Raw genomic sequence first — 15,125 nt, forward strand, 5'->3', positions numbered from 1 at the left:
CAGTTCAAGCTGTTGCTTAGAACCTCTGCTACAGGGGTCAGTTTAAAAATTGGCAGCTCTAACAGAGTTTATGTTTGAACTTATCACTTCAAAGGAATGAAACTATACCTTAGTCTCTTTCTATGTTAATTTCCATACAGGAGGCATTTGGGCATCACAACAAACCAGAAACTTGTTGTCACTCCCACATAATTAGTTAACTCATTCCCAAACCACTATCTAGCATCTCATTTCTAAATACACTGACTGCATTAGGGCTTCCCTGCCAAAAATTCTTTGGCATTTTCATAATAAATGACACTGTCCTAATTGCACTGACTTTATTTATTCAATTTATATCCCACATTTCTCCCAACATAGGACTTTACAATTACTATTATCCTAATTAACAAAAAGGTTTGCTAGGTGTGTTAGTAAGTCATCTGCTGGCGTGTTATCTATTCTTCGAGGACACTGTAAGAACTTGTTACACAATCGTTCACCATTAACAACTTGTAAATAACTTACTAATATGAGTACGTTAAATATAATGTTCAAGATCTGTCACCACAGAGACATAGCACAGATGTTTAACTGGAAAAACTATGCCAAATCTCCCACCTCCTCCCCCTACAACTCCAGCTTCTTCATGCTTTCTTCACCCAGCATGGCCACATAGTGGCCTGTGGAGAACAGGGGACATCTGAGAAATGCCTGAGTTTGGTGCTACTCTACTATAGAAAGTGTCCAGAGAATCATGACCAATATGATGAAAGAACTTGAACCAATTAATTCAAATTATGAGAGTCCACCTATATATTAGGAAGAACTTCTTCCCTGTAAGAGTGTGTGACAGTGGAATAGACTGCCCCAGAGGGTAGTAGACTCTCCTTCTTTAGCTGGATTGGATAAATGTCATTCAGGAGTGCTTTAGTTGTGTATTCCTGCATGGCAGCGGGTTGGAATTCGTGGCCCTTGTGGCTTCTTCCAACTCTAAGATTCTACGATTCCATGATAGTGAAGACATCCTCCAGGATCTCCCAGTGGTCCTTCAGAGGATGATGCTTCTCAGACATCTCCCAGCCTCCACCAGTCACTACATGGCCATGCCAGTGTGGGCAGCATGAAAAGCATGAGTTTACGGGGTTGGTTGTTTTGTGAAGGACACAGAGGATTCCAACCTCTGCAGTGACCAAAAGAGTTACACAGGAATAAGTTGGATCTACATTTGTGCACTTCACTAACATGATGCTAACCAATAGTTTTCCTATAGTTTTACTATATGAAGTTTTACAACTTCATATTATCTAAATGTTTTCTACTGCATATTATCTGAGATGCTACTATAATTTATAATGGAATATGTGTTTTTAAGTTGCTAGCAGATAGCCAAACATGGTCGTTAATTTGCTCTGGCAAGGTGTTAATTAAACAATGTTTTATCTATGCTTGTGGTATAGCTCCAGGACATCCCAGCAGATCTTGATCCACAGTGCTAGAACTGCCTTCTTTGATCCAAAGGGAAACACTTAGAATGATGGTTGATAAATAGTTTTAGTGAAGCATATGTAGGAGACTAAGGCTGCAATCCTATGTAAACCTACCAAGGAGTAAGCATCGCTGAACTCATTGGGACATTTCACTGTTTTCTGAATACATTGTTTTGCTTTGCAACTGCAACTTTTTTTGGCTTGTGTGTCATGAACTTTCATTCCATTATTTTCATTATTTAATTTGGACTACAAGAAGGCTAATTAGCAAGGGTGACAAGCACGGAACCAAATGTTGCTAGTAACTGTGAGTAAACTACAGATCTAAACTATAGTCAATTTACACCTATATACCACTAATATGTTTTTAGTTTGTTTAGTTATTTTTCCTGTTTTAGACTATTTAGATTTATTTTATTGTACACTGCCTTAGCTCTCAGATCCTTAGGTTGCAAGTTCAATACCAGCGAAAGGGCTCATGCTTGACTTGGGCTTGCATCCTTCCGAGGTCGCCAAAATGAGTACCCAGATTGTTGGGAGCAATTAGCTTACAGTTGTAAAATGCTTAGACACTGTTAGTTCAGTATGAAGCGGTATATAAATGAAGCTGTTTGTTTTTGTTTTTTTCTTAGATCCGCTGAGATCTGAGATCTTAGTTAGATAATGAGGCTGATTATTTCTTTAGTAATGAATATAATATATTACAGTATATCACATAATATTATATGGTTTCTTGTTAAAACCCAAGTAACTGAAGTACATTTTATATGCTGTATCTACTACAAAGTGAATTGTGCAGCAAAAATTTTATGAACATGCAAAGCTTTTGAAACTGAAATATGCTTACAAGGTCTTCCTTTAAAAAAAACAGTTTATGAGTTCTGTTATACATGCTAATGAAATGTGACTTTTTATGAAGGTCTACAACAGGTAGTACCGGAAAAACTAGTCAAGCATTCCACAGTGTATAGAACCAGGATTTCTTCCAAGAAGTCCTTTTATTTATTTGTTCAGACTTCCTGGATCATATTCTTAAAATGGTCAAACTACTTTCAATGGATTTGTGCTAAGGGCTGCCCTTAGTTTATTTTGTTTGCAACCCTTTTGGAAACTGTAGTTAGTTTATTCCAACTTTCCACATCCTCTAGAAGTGCTGGAATACAACTCTTGTAACTGGCTTTTCACTCTTCCGAGTATATTGGAAGCATAGTTCAACACATTAGAGGGCAAATACCCAGCTGGGGAAAACTGCTTTATTCTATCAGACATGCAACTTAGAGACAGTTTTGCAAGTGAGCAAGACACATCACTGCTGATCGTGCTCCTCTTTCGAATATCCTCCCCAAGCAGATTTAAAACTCATTTAGGTTAAACCCTTATTATTCTCTGAGGTTCTGGTATGACTGTGTTCTGCTCTACTGCTGACTTTACAGATTTTATTGATGCCTTCTGTAATGATTTATGTTGTTGCTGCTTGTTTTATTTGTGTTAACAATGTAGTTAATTTTTATTGTTAAGCAGTCTGATAGTTTATATGATTTTATAGCACTCTCGAGGATTTTTAATGGAAAAACTGCTCCTAAGTACATTTGTACATTGTATAATGACAGCGGACCTTTGAGTTTCCAGGCACATTTTGCAAAGGGTTTTTTTTTTTTTTTGCATGTGCCTGAAGTAGTGAGTGGGGTACAATTTCTGGAACCATTTCACAGCCCCAACAGAACCAACAAAGAATAACAGCCTATTTGAGAAAGAATCTGGAGGGCTGAAGAAAGTCGTCTGAAGGGCCCAGGTCTTACCTGAGCAGTGAAGAAAGCTGGAGTCAGAGATCCGGAAGGGAGGGCAGGACTGTTGAGGGCAATAGAGCCGAGGTCAGTGCTTGAGAGAACCATTGGAGGGGCTGAGATCTCTAAACCTTTGGGTTTCTTAGCCTTTGGGGGAAGAGAAGGAGATTTTGCCTTGGATCCTGATGAGAGATTCAGTGGCTCAAGGGAATCAGAATCCTGGCAGCTGGACTCCAAAAAGATGCTTCTGTGTTCTGAAGGGAGGGGTGAAGTAGGAGACAGAGATGGTGACCTGGAGGAAGAAGGTGAAGCTGAGGAGATGCTGGCTGCATTGGGCAACATTAATGATGATATTTTCGCAGAGACAGAGGAAGCTAAAAAAGCAGAAGCAGCTGCTGCCTCAGAGGTTGAAGGCAATGACACTATGGGTCTCATTACTTGCTTGTCTGTTTTGTTCGTCACAAATCTTATAACAGTCCGGACTTCTTCCAAAGGAGTGGTGGCCTCTTCCAATTTCTCCTCCATCTTTTCTGTTTTGATCTGCTTGAGGTTTTCTGGCTGGTTTTGTAGGGAGTTGATGGTGAATGAGGAATACAATCCTGAATGGATATATTCATTACGGTTTGTGCTTTTCAGGACTGACAGACTATGCTTGTGTTGTTCTCTGTTCTCAAGAGGTATCTTGCAGTCGCTGTCCTGCAGCAAAAGGCTCTCCCTGCTGATCTCCACAGCATGAGGATCCATCTTTAAAATCTCAGGGAACGACACAAACTTGTACACAAACTTCTGCCCAATCACCTTCTTGATAATGTTCTGCATAAAACACAAAACCAGGTTTGAGGGGAGAAACAGTGTCTTAACAAAGTAGCTCAGTGCAAAACATGCCTAGAAGCTCCTTTTCTGACAATCTAGTTTAAAAGACCAGGTGGGAAAAATCTGAACCCAAAACTATGGTGGGGGGTGCTGCCAACCAAAGATCTTAGCCCAGAGAAAGAGACTGGGAGAGCAGGGGGGCTGCACTAGCCCCCTGGGAGAACTTGGAGGGCTGTAAACCCCCACTGAACACCCTGGAAAAAAAACGTTTTTGCTTCTAAATGTCCTCTTGGAACATAGGCAACATTTTCACCTTTTTTTCAGCACACATAACCCTGGCAATTTTGGGCCCAGGAGACGGGTGATTTATTTGTTTGTTTGATAGCAACAGTAAATAAAAGTCACTTCCTGTTCTCTTTCTGCCTAAATCCCCATAGGGGATATCTGGGGATCACAAAAACAGCCCTTAGTGGCCACTTGCAACCTACAGGATGTGCTTTGCCCACCCCCACCTCATCCTAAGACCCTGGAGAGCTACTGCCCATCAGAGAATCCATGTTGGGCTATGTGCTACAAGGCAACTTCTTGTAAGTTCGTAAGACATACAGTATGACTAACAGTGCCAAATCACAGCACAGTCTAGGGACATTTATTTTCAGCCTCTTCATTCCACTTTTTAAGCTTTCTTCCTGTACTTTCCCCTTGCCATTATAAACCCACAGTGCTTCCAGATGCATGGCTCCTAGCACTCTAATCACTGACTTTTCCATTGTAAGCTACAAGCTACACACTCTCAGGAATATTGCACTTTCCCTATCTTCCAGCTACATCAGTGAACATAAGACAGCTGTTGTGGATGGATTGCCTTTTATGATCCCAGTTTCTCCTCTTTTATACCTAACCTTTTAATTGCACCCACCAACCCACACACACACACACACACACACACATGTGGAAGACCATAATACCATAGTGTCATAATGGAAATGTCTATATTATAGTGTTGTATTGCTATAATAACCTGTACAATGTAATAAAGGGGTGGGAATCAGCACTTTGGAGGCTCCTTTGCAACCCTTCTTCAGGTGGGACTCCCTAGCATTCCCAAATTAAAAATGGATGAAAAACTATTTTTCCAACAAAAAAAAAATGATTTCAGGGTCCCATGCTGCCTCCTAAACAATGTTTTTGAACAATCTCACCCTAAAATGGGGGGAAGGTGAAAAAGCAAGCAACATGAAATGTCACTACAAGGCATCATCTGACACTGCTGTTGCTGACAAGGGAATTAAGTAGTCACAATAGTTTATAAAGGCTTATAAATAGGCTTATAAAGTAGCATCCACTATGTTTACAATAAACATGTGCTGAGCTATTAGAAGGTTACTTTTCTAGTACTGACTGTAACCTAAAAGCCCATCATTTTAAAAACATGGAAGAGCAGCTCCAAAGGTATCCATGCTTGCAGAAATTGTACCACACTTTTATTCTCATGAAGAGAAAAAAAAAGACTGATCTGAAAAAAGACATAAGAACCACAGGGGGAAATACAATAACAAATGACAGTGCCATGTGGATGCTCTGCACACAATGAATCCATTGTGGCCTGTGGTACGTACCCTAATGGCACCAGACCCTATCTGATTTTTCTAGCAAAGCAGAGTCAACCCTGCTTAGCATTTGGGTGGGAGACAACAAATTAATATCAGATGCCGAGGGCTACATTTCACAGAGGAAGGAAATGGCAAAAACACCTCTGAGTGTTCCTTGCCTAAGAAAACCCTATGAAATTTATGGGGTCACCGTAAGTCCACAGATGACTTGAAGGCACACAACAACTCTACATTAAGCAACTAGGGTGTAAACACCTTCAAATGTCTCCCTGCAGATCAAGAAAAGCAAGAATATCTGGTCAGAATATTTTGAAAGAGAACATCATGCAGAACCAGAGTTTCCTAGGAAAGCAACTGTGTGGTTTCTAACTGCAATAAATGAACAGAAGTCCTCACTTCTAAGCACAGATGTAAAGTGACAGAAATAAAATAAGGAAAGGGTCGCTTTTGTTTTGTTTGATATCTGGGTCTTCTGCCAACAAGTCCTAGTCAGCAGAACAGCTCTGCCATCTGACTGTTCTGTCAGCAGATAAGCCATCAGAAGGACATTTATGCCAGAAGAAAAGGCTTGTCCCTATTTCTAACCTCCTACGTGTCTTTGAATCAGGGTTTCACTGGTCTAGTAGTACATTTCAAAAATAATGCAGTTTGATACCACTTTAACTGGCATGGTTCAACACTATGGAATTCTAGGATTTCTAGTTTGTTATAGCACCAGAATTCTTTGGCAGAGAAGGGCAAATATTTCACAAAACTATAAATCCCAGAAATTCATAGTCTTGAGCCATTAAAGTGGTGCCAAATGGCATTATTTCTCCAATGTAGATTAGAGCACCAACAGCCTCTGGTATCTCTTGTTTCTTACTTGCCTCAGTTTCCAAGTAGAAGAAGCTAACAAAGCCTAGGATCCAATGGGGTGGTTCTACTGACAGAATTGCTTCTGAGAGCAAATCCTTTCCCTCTTACAGCCTGCTACAGAAAATCAATGAGGGACTGGGAACTCCTCCAGAGCTGCTTTTTGAATGGTGCTGAGGGCAGTGGGGGAAAAGAGGTTTGGATCACACCAGCAAGCATCTGATAATATAATATTGGATGTAGGCCAAATATTTGAAAGTATGCACTCCGAATCGAGGAACTAGCTAATATAAGAGGTGAGAAATGGGTTGTCCAAATGTTCAGTTTACTGATTAGCAGGAGTTTTCAGAGACCAGCATTGGAAAAGGACTTTAATATGTGACACACAATGTTGTTACATTTATTTCTTGAAATACTACCAGGATTTTAACCATATACCTTGTCATAATAGTATCTCAGAGCTCTGCTCAACTTGTCGTAGTTCATATTAGTTTTGTTTTTTCTGAGTCCCCACAGCTTTGCCACTTCTTCTGCTTTAAGAAGCTTAAATTCACCATCATTAGATGTCCAACAAATCAGATGCTCATGTTTCTGGTCAAGAAGCAACTGCAACAGGAACTGCCACAATGTGATTGCACTCTCCATGCCTACAGTGGACCAAAGAAAAAGTAGGGAGAAAAGCAACACAGTGTACATTCAGATTAGTTTCAGCTTAAAGTCTGAAAGCACATTTCTACATTAAAAAAGCAACACCCAAATAAAGGACTGTAAAAAAAAAAACCAGCAAAAGTTATAATTTCTTCTTAACCTCTTCTCAATTATTAAAACATTCTATATTTTAAGGAAAAACATCCTTTGCTCAAAAGTATAATAGTCTTTCCACTTAACTGATATTATAAAGTTCAATATTTTACAAAATGCAATTTGTTTCTAAGTAAGTGCATTCTTGATTACAGAGACATGATGAAAATTTGACTTCTTACTCCATTTGCATGCATTCATTTGTTTATTTACAGTAACTAACAAGCCATCTTTTTCACTTGCAGCAGCACTTTTTAGGAAATCTGTTTTACATGTTAAGTTCCGACCGAATTCAATATATGTTGCTGATGCTACAACATAGAGCATCAGAAAAGAGTCTCATACAAGATGAGTACTGGCTGGAGGATCCTGGCCACACTATCCAGGGAATCCTGGGATTTGTAGTCCAAAAAGTAACTTTTTCAAGCTGTGGCTAAATGTTTCCTGTAGTTGCTAGTAGAAATCAGCACAGACTGGGAATAACGTCAACATGAAGAAGAGCTTTCCTAGGGAAGTATGCTTAGTGAAAGATATTTTTATTCTAATAAGTGTTTTCCTACTTGGGCTTAAATGCTGGTTTTTACCCTTGTTTTATTATTTTTGTGGCTTATTTTTCATAGTCCTTCTGTGAGCCATTTTGAGAAAGTAGGCAGATGGTATAAATATAATTTTGGTAAGTACTGTACATCTTTGTGTTAACATTAAAGCTCTGGAATTAATTAACAACTATTATTAAAACTGAGTGCTTGTGTACAACGAAGTCATAATTTCAATTTGTCATAAAATGCCCTTCTTCAAGTAAAGCACGTACAGCAAAAATTCAAAATAATGTTTTAAGTGAAACATATTGTAGAATAGTTTACTTTCAACATGATCAAAATGCAAGGCTTAAATCCTTTCCTGTGTATCTGTCTATTATGTTCATATTATGTTTCTGCCACTAGATGGCACAGAGCTTCCTTGAAATCATTTGGCCCTGAAAGGTTTCACATTCTTTGTGAAAAATCCTAGCTACAACTGTGCACAAAGAATGAAGTTTAGAAAAATTACTTTTAAGGACTAATCTCCTTGACACACTGGGTTGGGCATTCAAGATGTTGTCATCCCGAAAAGAAAATGCCCAAGCTCTGGCAAGGAGTCCCTCCATCTGATTTTACAGTCCCATTAAACTTTAGTGCAATATTTCAAACAGAATTGCAAAACTATTTGGAAATGTTTCAATCCAGGTAAATATTACACATTGAAACACTTGTGAAAAATCTGAAACTAGAATATTTGAACCACATACATTCAGATTCAGGTTTATTAATCTGAATAGTTTTCAAATATCACATGCATACATTCACCTTGTGAATACGAAGTATGTTTGGAAATACCAATATTCCAAATTTTGAGATATAACAAAAAATGCTGTGCATATACTAGTTGATTAAAATCATTAGACTTTCCAAAAGGCTTTAATTTTAAAAAGAAGTTTTAACTTGACACCCAAATGAAGCCAATACTGGTACAGATCAGGACTTTAAAAGGAGTGCATCCATAGGTGGGCCACTATGAGTGAGAATAGCAAGCATAACAACAGAAATACTCAGTCTTGTACCAGCACCTGACCACTAAAGGGACAGACATTTCTTCCCTTCTTCTTTCTCCTGAGGCTTTCCTTGCTACCTGAAAGCCAACTCCATGGGTTTTCCCAGCCCTCTAGAGCAGATCTGGAGGGTATATGATAGGGACAGCCTGCAGAAGTGAAGGGATTGCCCCTCTGTTCCACCCGCAGAAGTTTTTTCTACAGTGGAGCCAGCCCACTGTCTCCCACCTGCAATATGTTTACTGCAGATCATCATTATTTGCTTTAAAATAAAATGATCAGTTGACATTCCAACCATAGAAGCAAAAATGTCTATCCTTTGATCCCCATCTGTGCAACACATCAATAATAATGTGTGGGGCAAGGCAAAGATACATGGGGAGCTATTCCAGACTTATGAGGAAGCCCACATTAAATTTATGTAAAATGTATATTTAGGCTCAACTATATGTATATTTTGGCACTTATTAAGGCAGACCATTCACTTCTTTATATAATGTTTTCATGCACATCTTAAGTGTTTCCAGATCAATCCTGCACCAGTTTAAAATTTTGCCAACAGACCCTTTAAAAAAAAACTACAGTACTTTTCAAAAACCAGTACTTGAGAATTCATATTGCTTCCTATGGGTGCATCTACACTGTAGAAATAATGCAGTCTGACATCACTTTAACTGCCACGGCTTCATCCTACAGGATCCTTGGATTTGTAGTTCTGTGGGGCACCAACACTCTTTGTAAAGACCCTGTAAAACTACAAATCCCAGGATTCCATAGGATGGGGCTACAGCATGTAAAGTGGTGTCAAACTGCATTATTTCTACAGTGTAGATGCACCTTATATCTTTTATTATGTTAACATGTTAATTTAAATAAACATTAAGCAATCATAGATTCAGTGGAGATACAAATTGTAAGTTTTCTGTTTTCCACACCATATGAAGACTGCACCACCCCATACAGTTGGGACCAATATCAATGTGTTTAACTTACTTTTTTCTAAACTGTCTACACCACAGTGTTGCACTGACTTCCAAAACACATCATATATATGAACACTTTCATTTATAAGACTATTTGCATTTGTTTCCTTTTCCTTTTTTTAAAAAAGAAAAAGAAGTCATATTGATCATTTGACATGGCATGTTTTCTTTTCTCCAATTTCATCTGGCACCAGCAATTATTTGGTAGCCAGAAATTTACAATTTTCTTAATGTCCTGCTTATCCAGAATTCTGTATCTTGCTTGCTCTCAGTCACATTCACATAGCTCTACATGCTACTACTAACATTATGTTTCTTCTTTACAGGGAAAAAAATCCAATGAATTAATATAAATGGACAAATCTGACTAAGGAATCCACATGGATTTTTCCCTGGAGAAACTGGGTTTGTCCAGGCATTCTAGACACTGAATCTTTCTAGAATCAAGACAAGACTTGCCTAGGAATCTTTCTTGCAAAATCCAACTGGAATTCCTTTCAAGCTAGCATTAACTTTCCATGAGTGTTCTTCACTTAAAGGAACACACTGTCTGCATTCAGATGTAACAAAAAGTTACAGTTTATCACCACATGAACAATTAGGATGGGGGCTTCAGGCTGACATTTTCCTCCTTCCCCTCTGCTGTACACATGAAGATACTGGAAATGTTCACTTCCATTTTAAACTACTGTATATAGAGTCTAGCATTCTATATTACTTTTATGCAAGTGTTCTATTAATATCCATACAACTTTGTGATACTTTTGGTCAAAGACCGTAAATAAAGATGGGTTGGTTGGAGTCTAGCATTCTATCTGAATCCAAACAAACTATAGTTGGACTTTAAGTATGATCTCTTGAAACAAGATAGTTTCAAGCTTTGGTTTATGAAACAGTAAACTATAGTTATGACTAACCACCATTCAAAGTTTGGCACCAACTGATAATGCAAACCAAACCGTTCTGACTCCTCCACTAAGTCATGCCAGAGGAGGAAAGAACAAGAAGGAGTGTGTTTAAACCACAGTTTACTGTCACATCTCAATACGGCCAATAAGAAATTCAAACTTAAATGGGTTTACTCTTCAGTAAATCTCATTAAAATGGGCATTTTGGACTGCCCCTTATGCGTCTAACGAGGCAAAGAAAAGGTAGCTCTTTGGACTACGTTTCCCAGAATCTCCCAACCACTACAACCACTGGCCATGCTGGCTGGGGAATTCTGAGGGGTGCAATCCGAAATGTAATTTTTCCATGCTTGCTGATGAAATTGGCCATCCACAAAATGTCAGGGCATGTAAATGTTAGTTAGAACTTAATGGTCCTACAAGACTCTCTGACATTTGTGCCACAGTTTAAGACAATGTTTAAACATCTTTACTTCAATTGTTTCAACCACAACAAGAGCTAAGCCATCATTATAGAATGATACAATTCAGGAGGCGGGTGTCACACTTTCTAATTCAACCCTTCAAACTCAACCCCATACAGTTCCTAAATTAAAAGTAGTCCTGAATGGGAATTGCAAACAAAATGAGCAATATTATTTCAAATGCAATGCAAAATGGGGGAAGGAGAGAAAAGAGTGAAAGTAGCATTGTGGTGATACTGGCCCTGCATTTATCTGAGTATATAGTTCTCCAAGGAAAATCCTGCTCTATACACACCTCTCTCTTTTTCAGATGGCCTTAAAAAGCTTTCTGATATCACTCTGTGAATGTTCATTTATCACCACTGATCTCAACTCTGTCTAGCAGCACTTTTTTCCTGGCCTGAATGACGTAGGGCATTGTTTCATTCTCATTACCACTCAGCTTCCTCTATTTCTGCAGGCTACAGGCAGGAAATGGGAAAAGGGACCAGAGGAAACCTGGCCTTCTACATCTGTCCTTGTTTGTAATATCAGCTCTGGATTTATTTTGCTAAACACCACAGGTTTCTCTTAACTCCTGAAATGCCAGTTCAGTTTCTAGCAAATTCATATTTTTAAAGGGCAGCTTGATAATATTTTTTTTATAGATTTGAGCACTGAAAAACTCAACATAATCCAATGTACAAAGAAAAATTTCATCAGACCTTACGAGTGGAAATAAGCTAACTGAACAAAACACATACAGTTTCCCTGTTTCCATTTCTCCACTCTTTCTCTGTCATACATTACATTTTGAAAATGTGAAAAGACCTTTCTAAAGTGTCATACACTTTAATTTCCAGAAGGATGACCATATTAATCTGTAGCACCCAAAAGAGTATGGTACTGTACCTTAAGAACTGATATATTTATTGTGACAATGTTTTCATCACTTAAATCCATGTCATCATTATTACGATCATGATTACTGATACTGATTATGATGATTCTGAAATGAGCTCCCAAAATGCAGTATGAAGTGTTGGACAAGGACTGAAGGTTCAAATCCCACTCAGCCATGAAGCACATTGGGTGATCTTGAGTGCCTAACATATCTTACTATCTGGACTACTTATTCAGCCTTATTTGCCTCACATGATTGTTACAAGGATAAAATGTGAGAAAGAACTGTAATATGTTGCCCTTAGGTCTCTGAAAAATAGAAATGCAACAAATAAATAAATAGTGATCACAATTTTCACACTTTTTCTTATAGTCTCTAGATGCCAACAGAGTAATGTGGTAAATGTTCTCTTTACAGATTCATGTGATACCTACTCACATCTTGGACTGGATGGCCCTTGTGGTCTCTTCCAATTCTATGATTCTATGATCTAGTAAATTATTCAATGTGATAATAAATGGGCCACTTAAAAATTTCCTTTAGGATTATAATTGCTTTTCATTGGTCAAAATCCTATGCAAGTTTACCATAAATGAGCCCCTATTTACAGACTCCTGAGTAAGTAAATAGAATGAATGTGCTATTTGGTGGCTAACCACTATCACAGGACTCAACAATGCAAAGAGCGAACAGTTTGTTGGGATTATCTGTCCATGTGGGAATTATCTTTCAACATTGGGTAAACTCATTCAGAGCATATCATCTTTATAGTCTTCGTACACAAGAAGCTTCCAATCACACTGATCACTGCCAATAAGGGCAAATCCACACTGGACATAGTTCTTGGCTTCATGCTCTAGGGATGTTTTAAAAAGCAAGCGCCCCCAGCATTCTTTTGACTGACAGGAATGATTCTGTGACGACCATATGCTGAGAAGGTTGTATTGATGGCTTCCCCTTGTTGCAACAGGAAGCAAACCCTATCTTTTTTGGAAGGGAGAAACTTTTCATGATCAGTTTCACTTATCTGGATATTTTCCAATTAAACTCTTTCATTTTCCTTTCTTGTCACTTCCCCCATTCCCCCCTTCGTCTCTAATTTATGAAAACTACAGGCCATCTCTCCACAAACTGGTTTTTGCTACAATAATGACATAAACAATTGTTAAAGGTACCGGCAAGTGTTATTTAAACAACTGCACAGAACTTTTGTGTGTGTTTGTGTGTGTGTTTTAAAGGAACAATTAATTCCTCTCTGCCATCCTTCCAACTACATTTCTCAACAGAAATGTTTCAGAGATGATAAATAGGATGTGGTTTGTGAAAACTCACTGTTTCTGCCAAAAAAAAAAAAAGGAAGATGTATGTATCAGCTTGTTTGGTTAGATGTGTGGTCAAATATCCAGTAAAAGAGATCAGAGGGCTAATTTAAGTGACTTTTAAAAATTTGGGCTTCCAAGGAATTATACAAACATGCTTGGAACATATTGATTCAACAATCCCTCTGAATTGATGATTCACACAAGAGCAATATTTCTCAAACGGTGGGGCAGGGAATCACCACTGGGCATCCACTTTCAAGTGTTCTTTAATGCCAGAACCCACCCACTGCCTTTTCGGTTGCCTGTCTCACTTTGTGGCTGAGCCACAGCCTTTCGATTCCAATACCATCATGAGCATCTCCCTGCATGCACAGAGGAACTTGGAAATCTGGTCTATACCTACACCCTCCCAGGTGGTGAGGAAGAGGAGGTGGAACTGAGTAAAACTGGCCAGGAAACAAGATACTTTGGAGAGGTTCTCCCTTCCCTGAGGGGAAAGGCAGAAGACCAGAGAAGCCACAGCAGAAATTTAAAAGGACATTTATTATTTTGACAGTGACAAAGATTGTTTGGATGGAGATGATGCATAAGAAGATGATGATGATATGAAACTGGAAACAGAGAGGAAGAGGTAAGAGAAGCTGTTACAGAGGGAAGAAGTGAGTGGAAAAAAGGACAAATGCAAGGAATGAAAGCAGCTTTCAGTGCTGAAGGGAGTGGAAATGGCCTCAAGTGGACCTTGGAAATGGAAATTTGGAAGCCTCTGTAGTTTTTTGAGATAGAAGAACTTTAAGGAACTCTTCCCGCTTGTCCCCGCCCCTGTTTTGTAATAGACACAAAATTTGAGAAGATTTCCCATGCCCAGCTACCTCATCATTTCCAGCCAGAATATCATCATGCTTCCCTCCCCAATATGTTGACACTATAAAATCTAAATCAGGACTTCCTCCTATTATATTTCAGAGGCGTCTTTCTGGAAAACGCAGATATCTGTTAAAAGCTAGGAATTCCTATAGCACCACCCAGTGGAAACGTTTAAGGATTTTTGAAACTGCCTTGCACTTCAAAAATTAGCAAACAAACAAAAGAGGTTCCTTCCAAGAGCAATCATATTAGAATAATGATATGTCTTATTAGACCTGATGACTGGATGAGGTTTTAAAACTAGCAAGACTGCTCTGAAGCACTATACAACCCATCAGTAAGTTACATGCATCACCATATACCAGAGTTTACTATATATACTCAAAACAGTGGTACTAGCGATCACTTAAGGCCTGGGGATGGAGATTTGTCAACCAGTCCTGGACATCGTCACACCCCTAAAGGACGAAGTCCCCAGCTTGGGAGTACTCCTGGATCCATCTCTACAGTTGTCATCTCAAGTAGATGAAATGGCCAGGAGTGCTTGGTACCAACTTCGGTTGATATGCCAACTGTGTCCCTACCTGGACCAAAAGGACCTTGAAGTAGTGGTACTTGCACTGGTAATCTCTCATTTAGATTTTTGTAATGCTCTCTACTTGGGGCTACCCTTGTACCAACTTCAGAAGCTTCAATTGGTTCAAAATGCTGCAGCCAGACTGGTCACTAAGACACCTAGGTCTGACCATATAACACCGGTGTTGAAATCTCTTCACTG

At 38.8% G+C, this 15,125-nt stretch overlaps 1 protein-coding gene across 6 annotated transcripts in view; it reads right to left on the minus strand.

The window, feature by feature from the left end:
* ELK3 (ETS transcription factor ELK3) overlaps positions 1-15,125 on the minus strand; it is a 52,644-nt gene that overhangs the window by 15,748 nt on the left and 21,771 nt on the right. For all 6 annotated transcript variants that reach the window (XM_042467017.1, XM_042467016.1, XM_042467020.1 and 3 more), the window contains 2 exons: positions 6,973-7,181; positions 3,269-4,066 (listed from right to left, as the gene is read on the minus strand). In XM_042467017.1, coding sequence (XP_042322951.1) covers positions 3,269-4,066; positions 6,973-7,181 — 1,007 coding nt within the window. The remainder of the gene's footprint in view (positions 1-3,268; positions 4,067-6,972; positions 7,182-15,125) is intronic.

Source organism: Sceloporus undulatus, chromosome 5, assembly GCF_019175285.1.
Source record: "Sceloporus undulatus isolate JIND9_A2432 ecotype Alabama chromosome 5, SceUnd_v1.1, whole genome shotgun sequence".
Lineage (NCBI taxonomy): Eukaryota > Metazoa > Chordata > Lepidosauria > Squamata > Phrynosomatidae > Sceloporus > Sceloporus undulatus.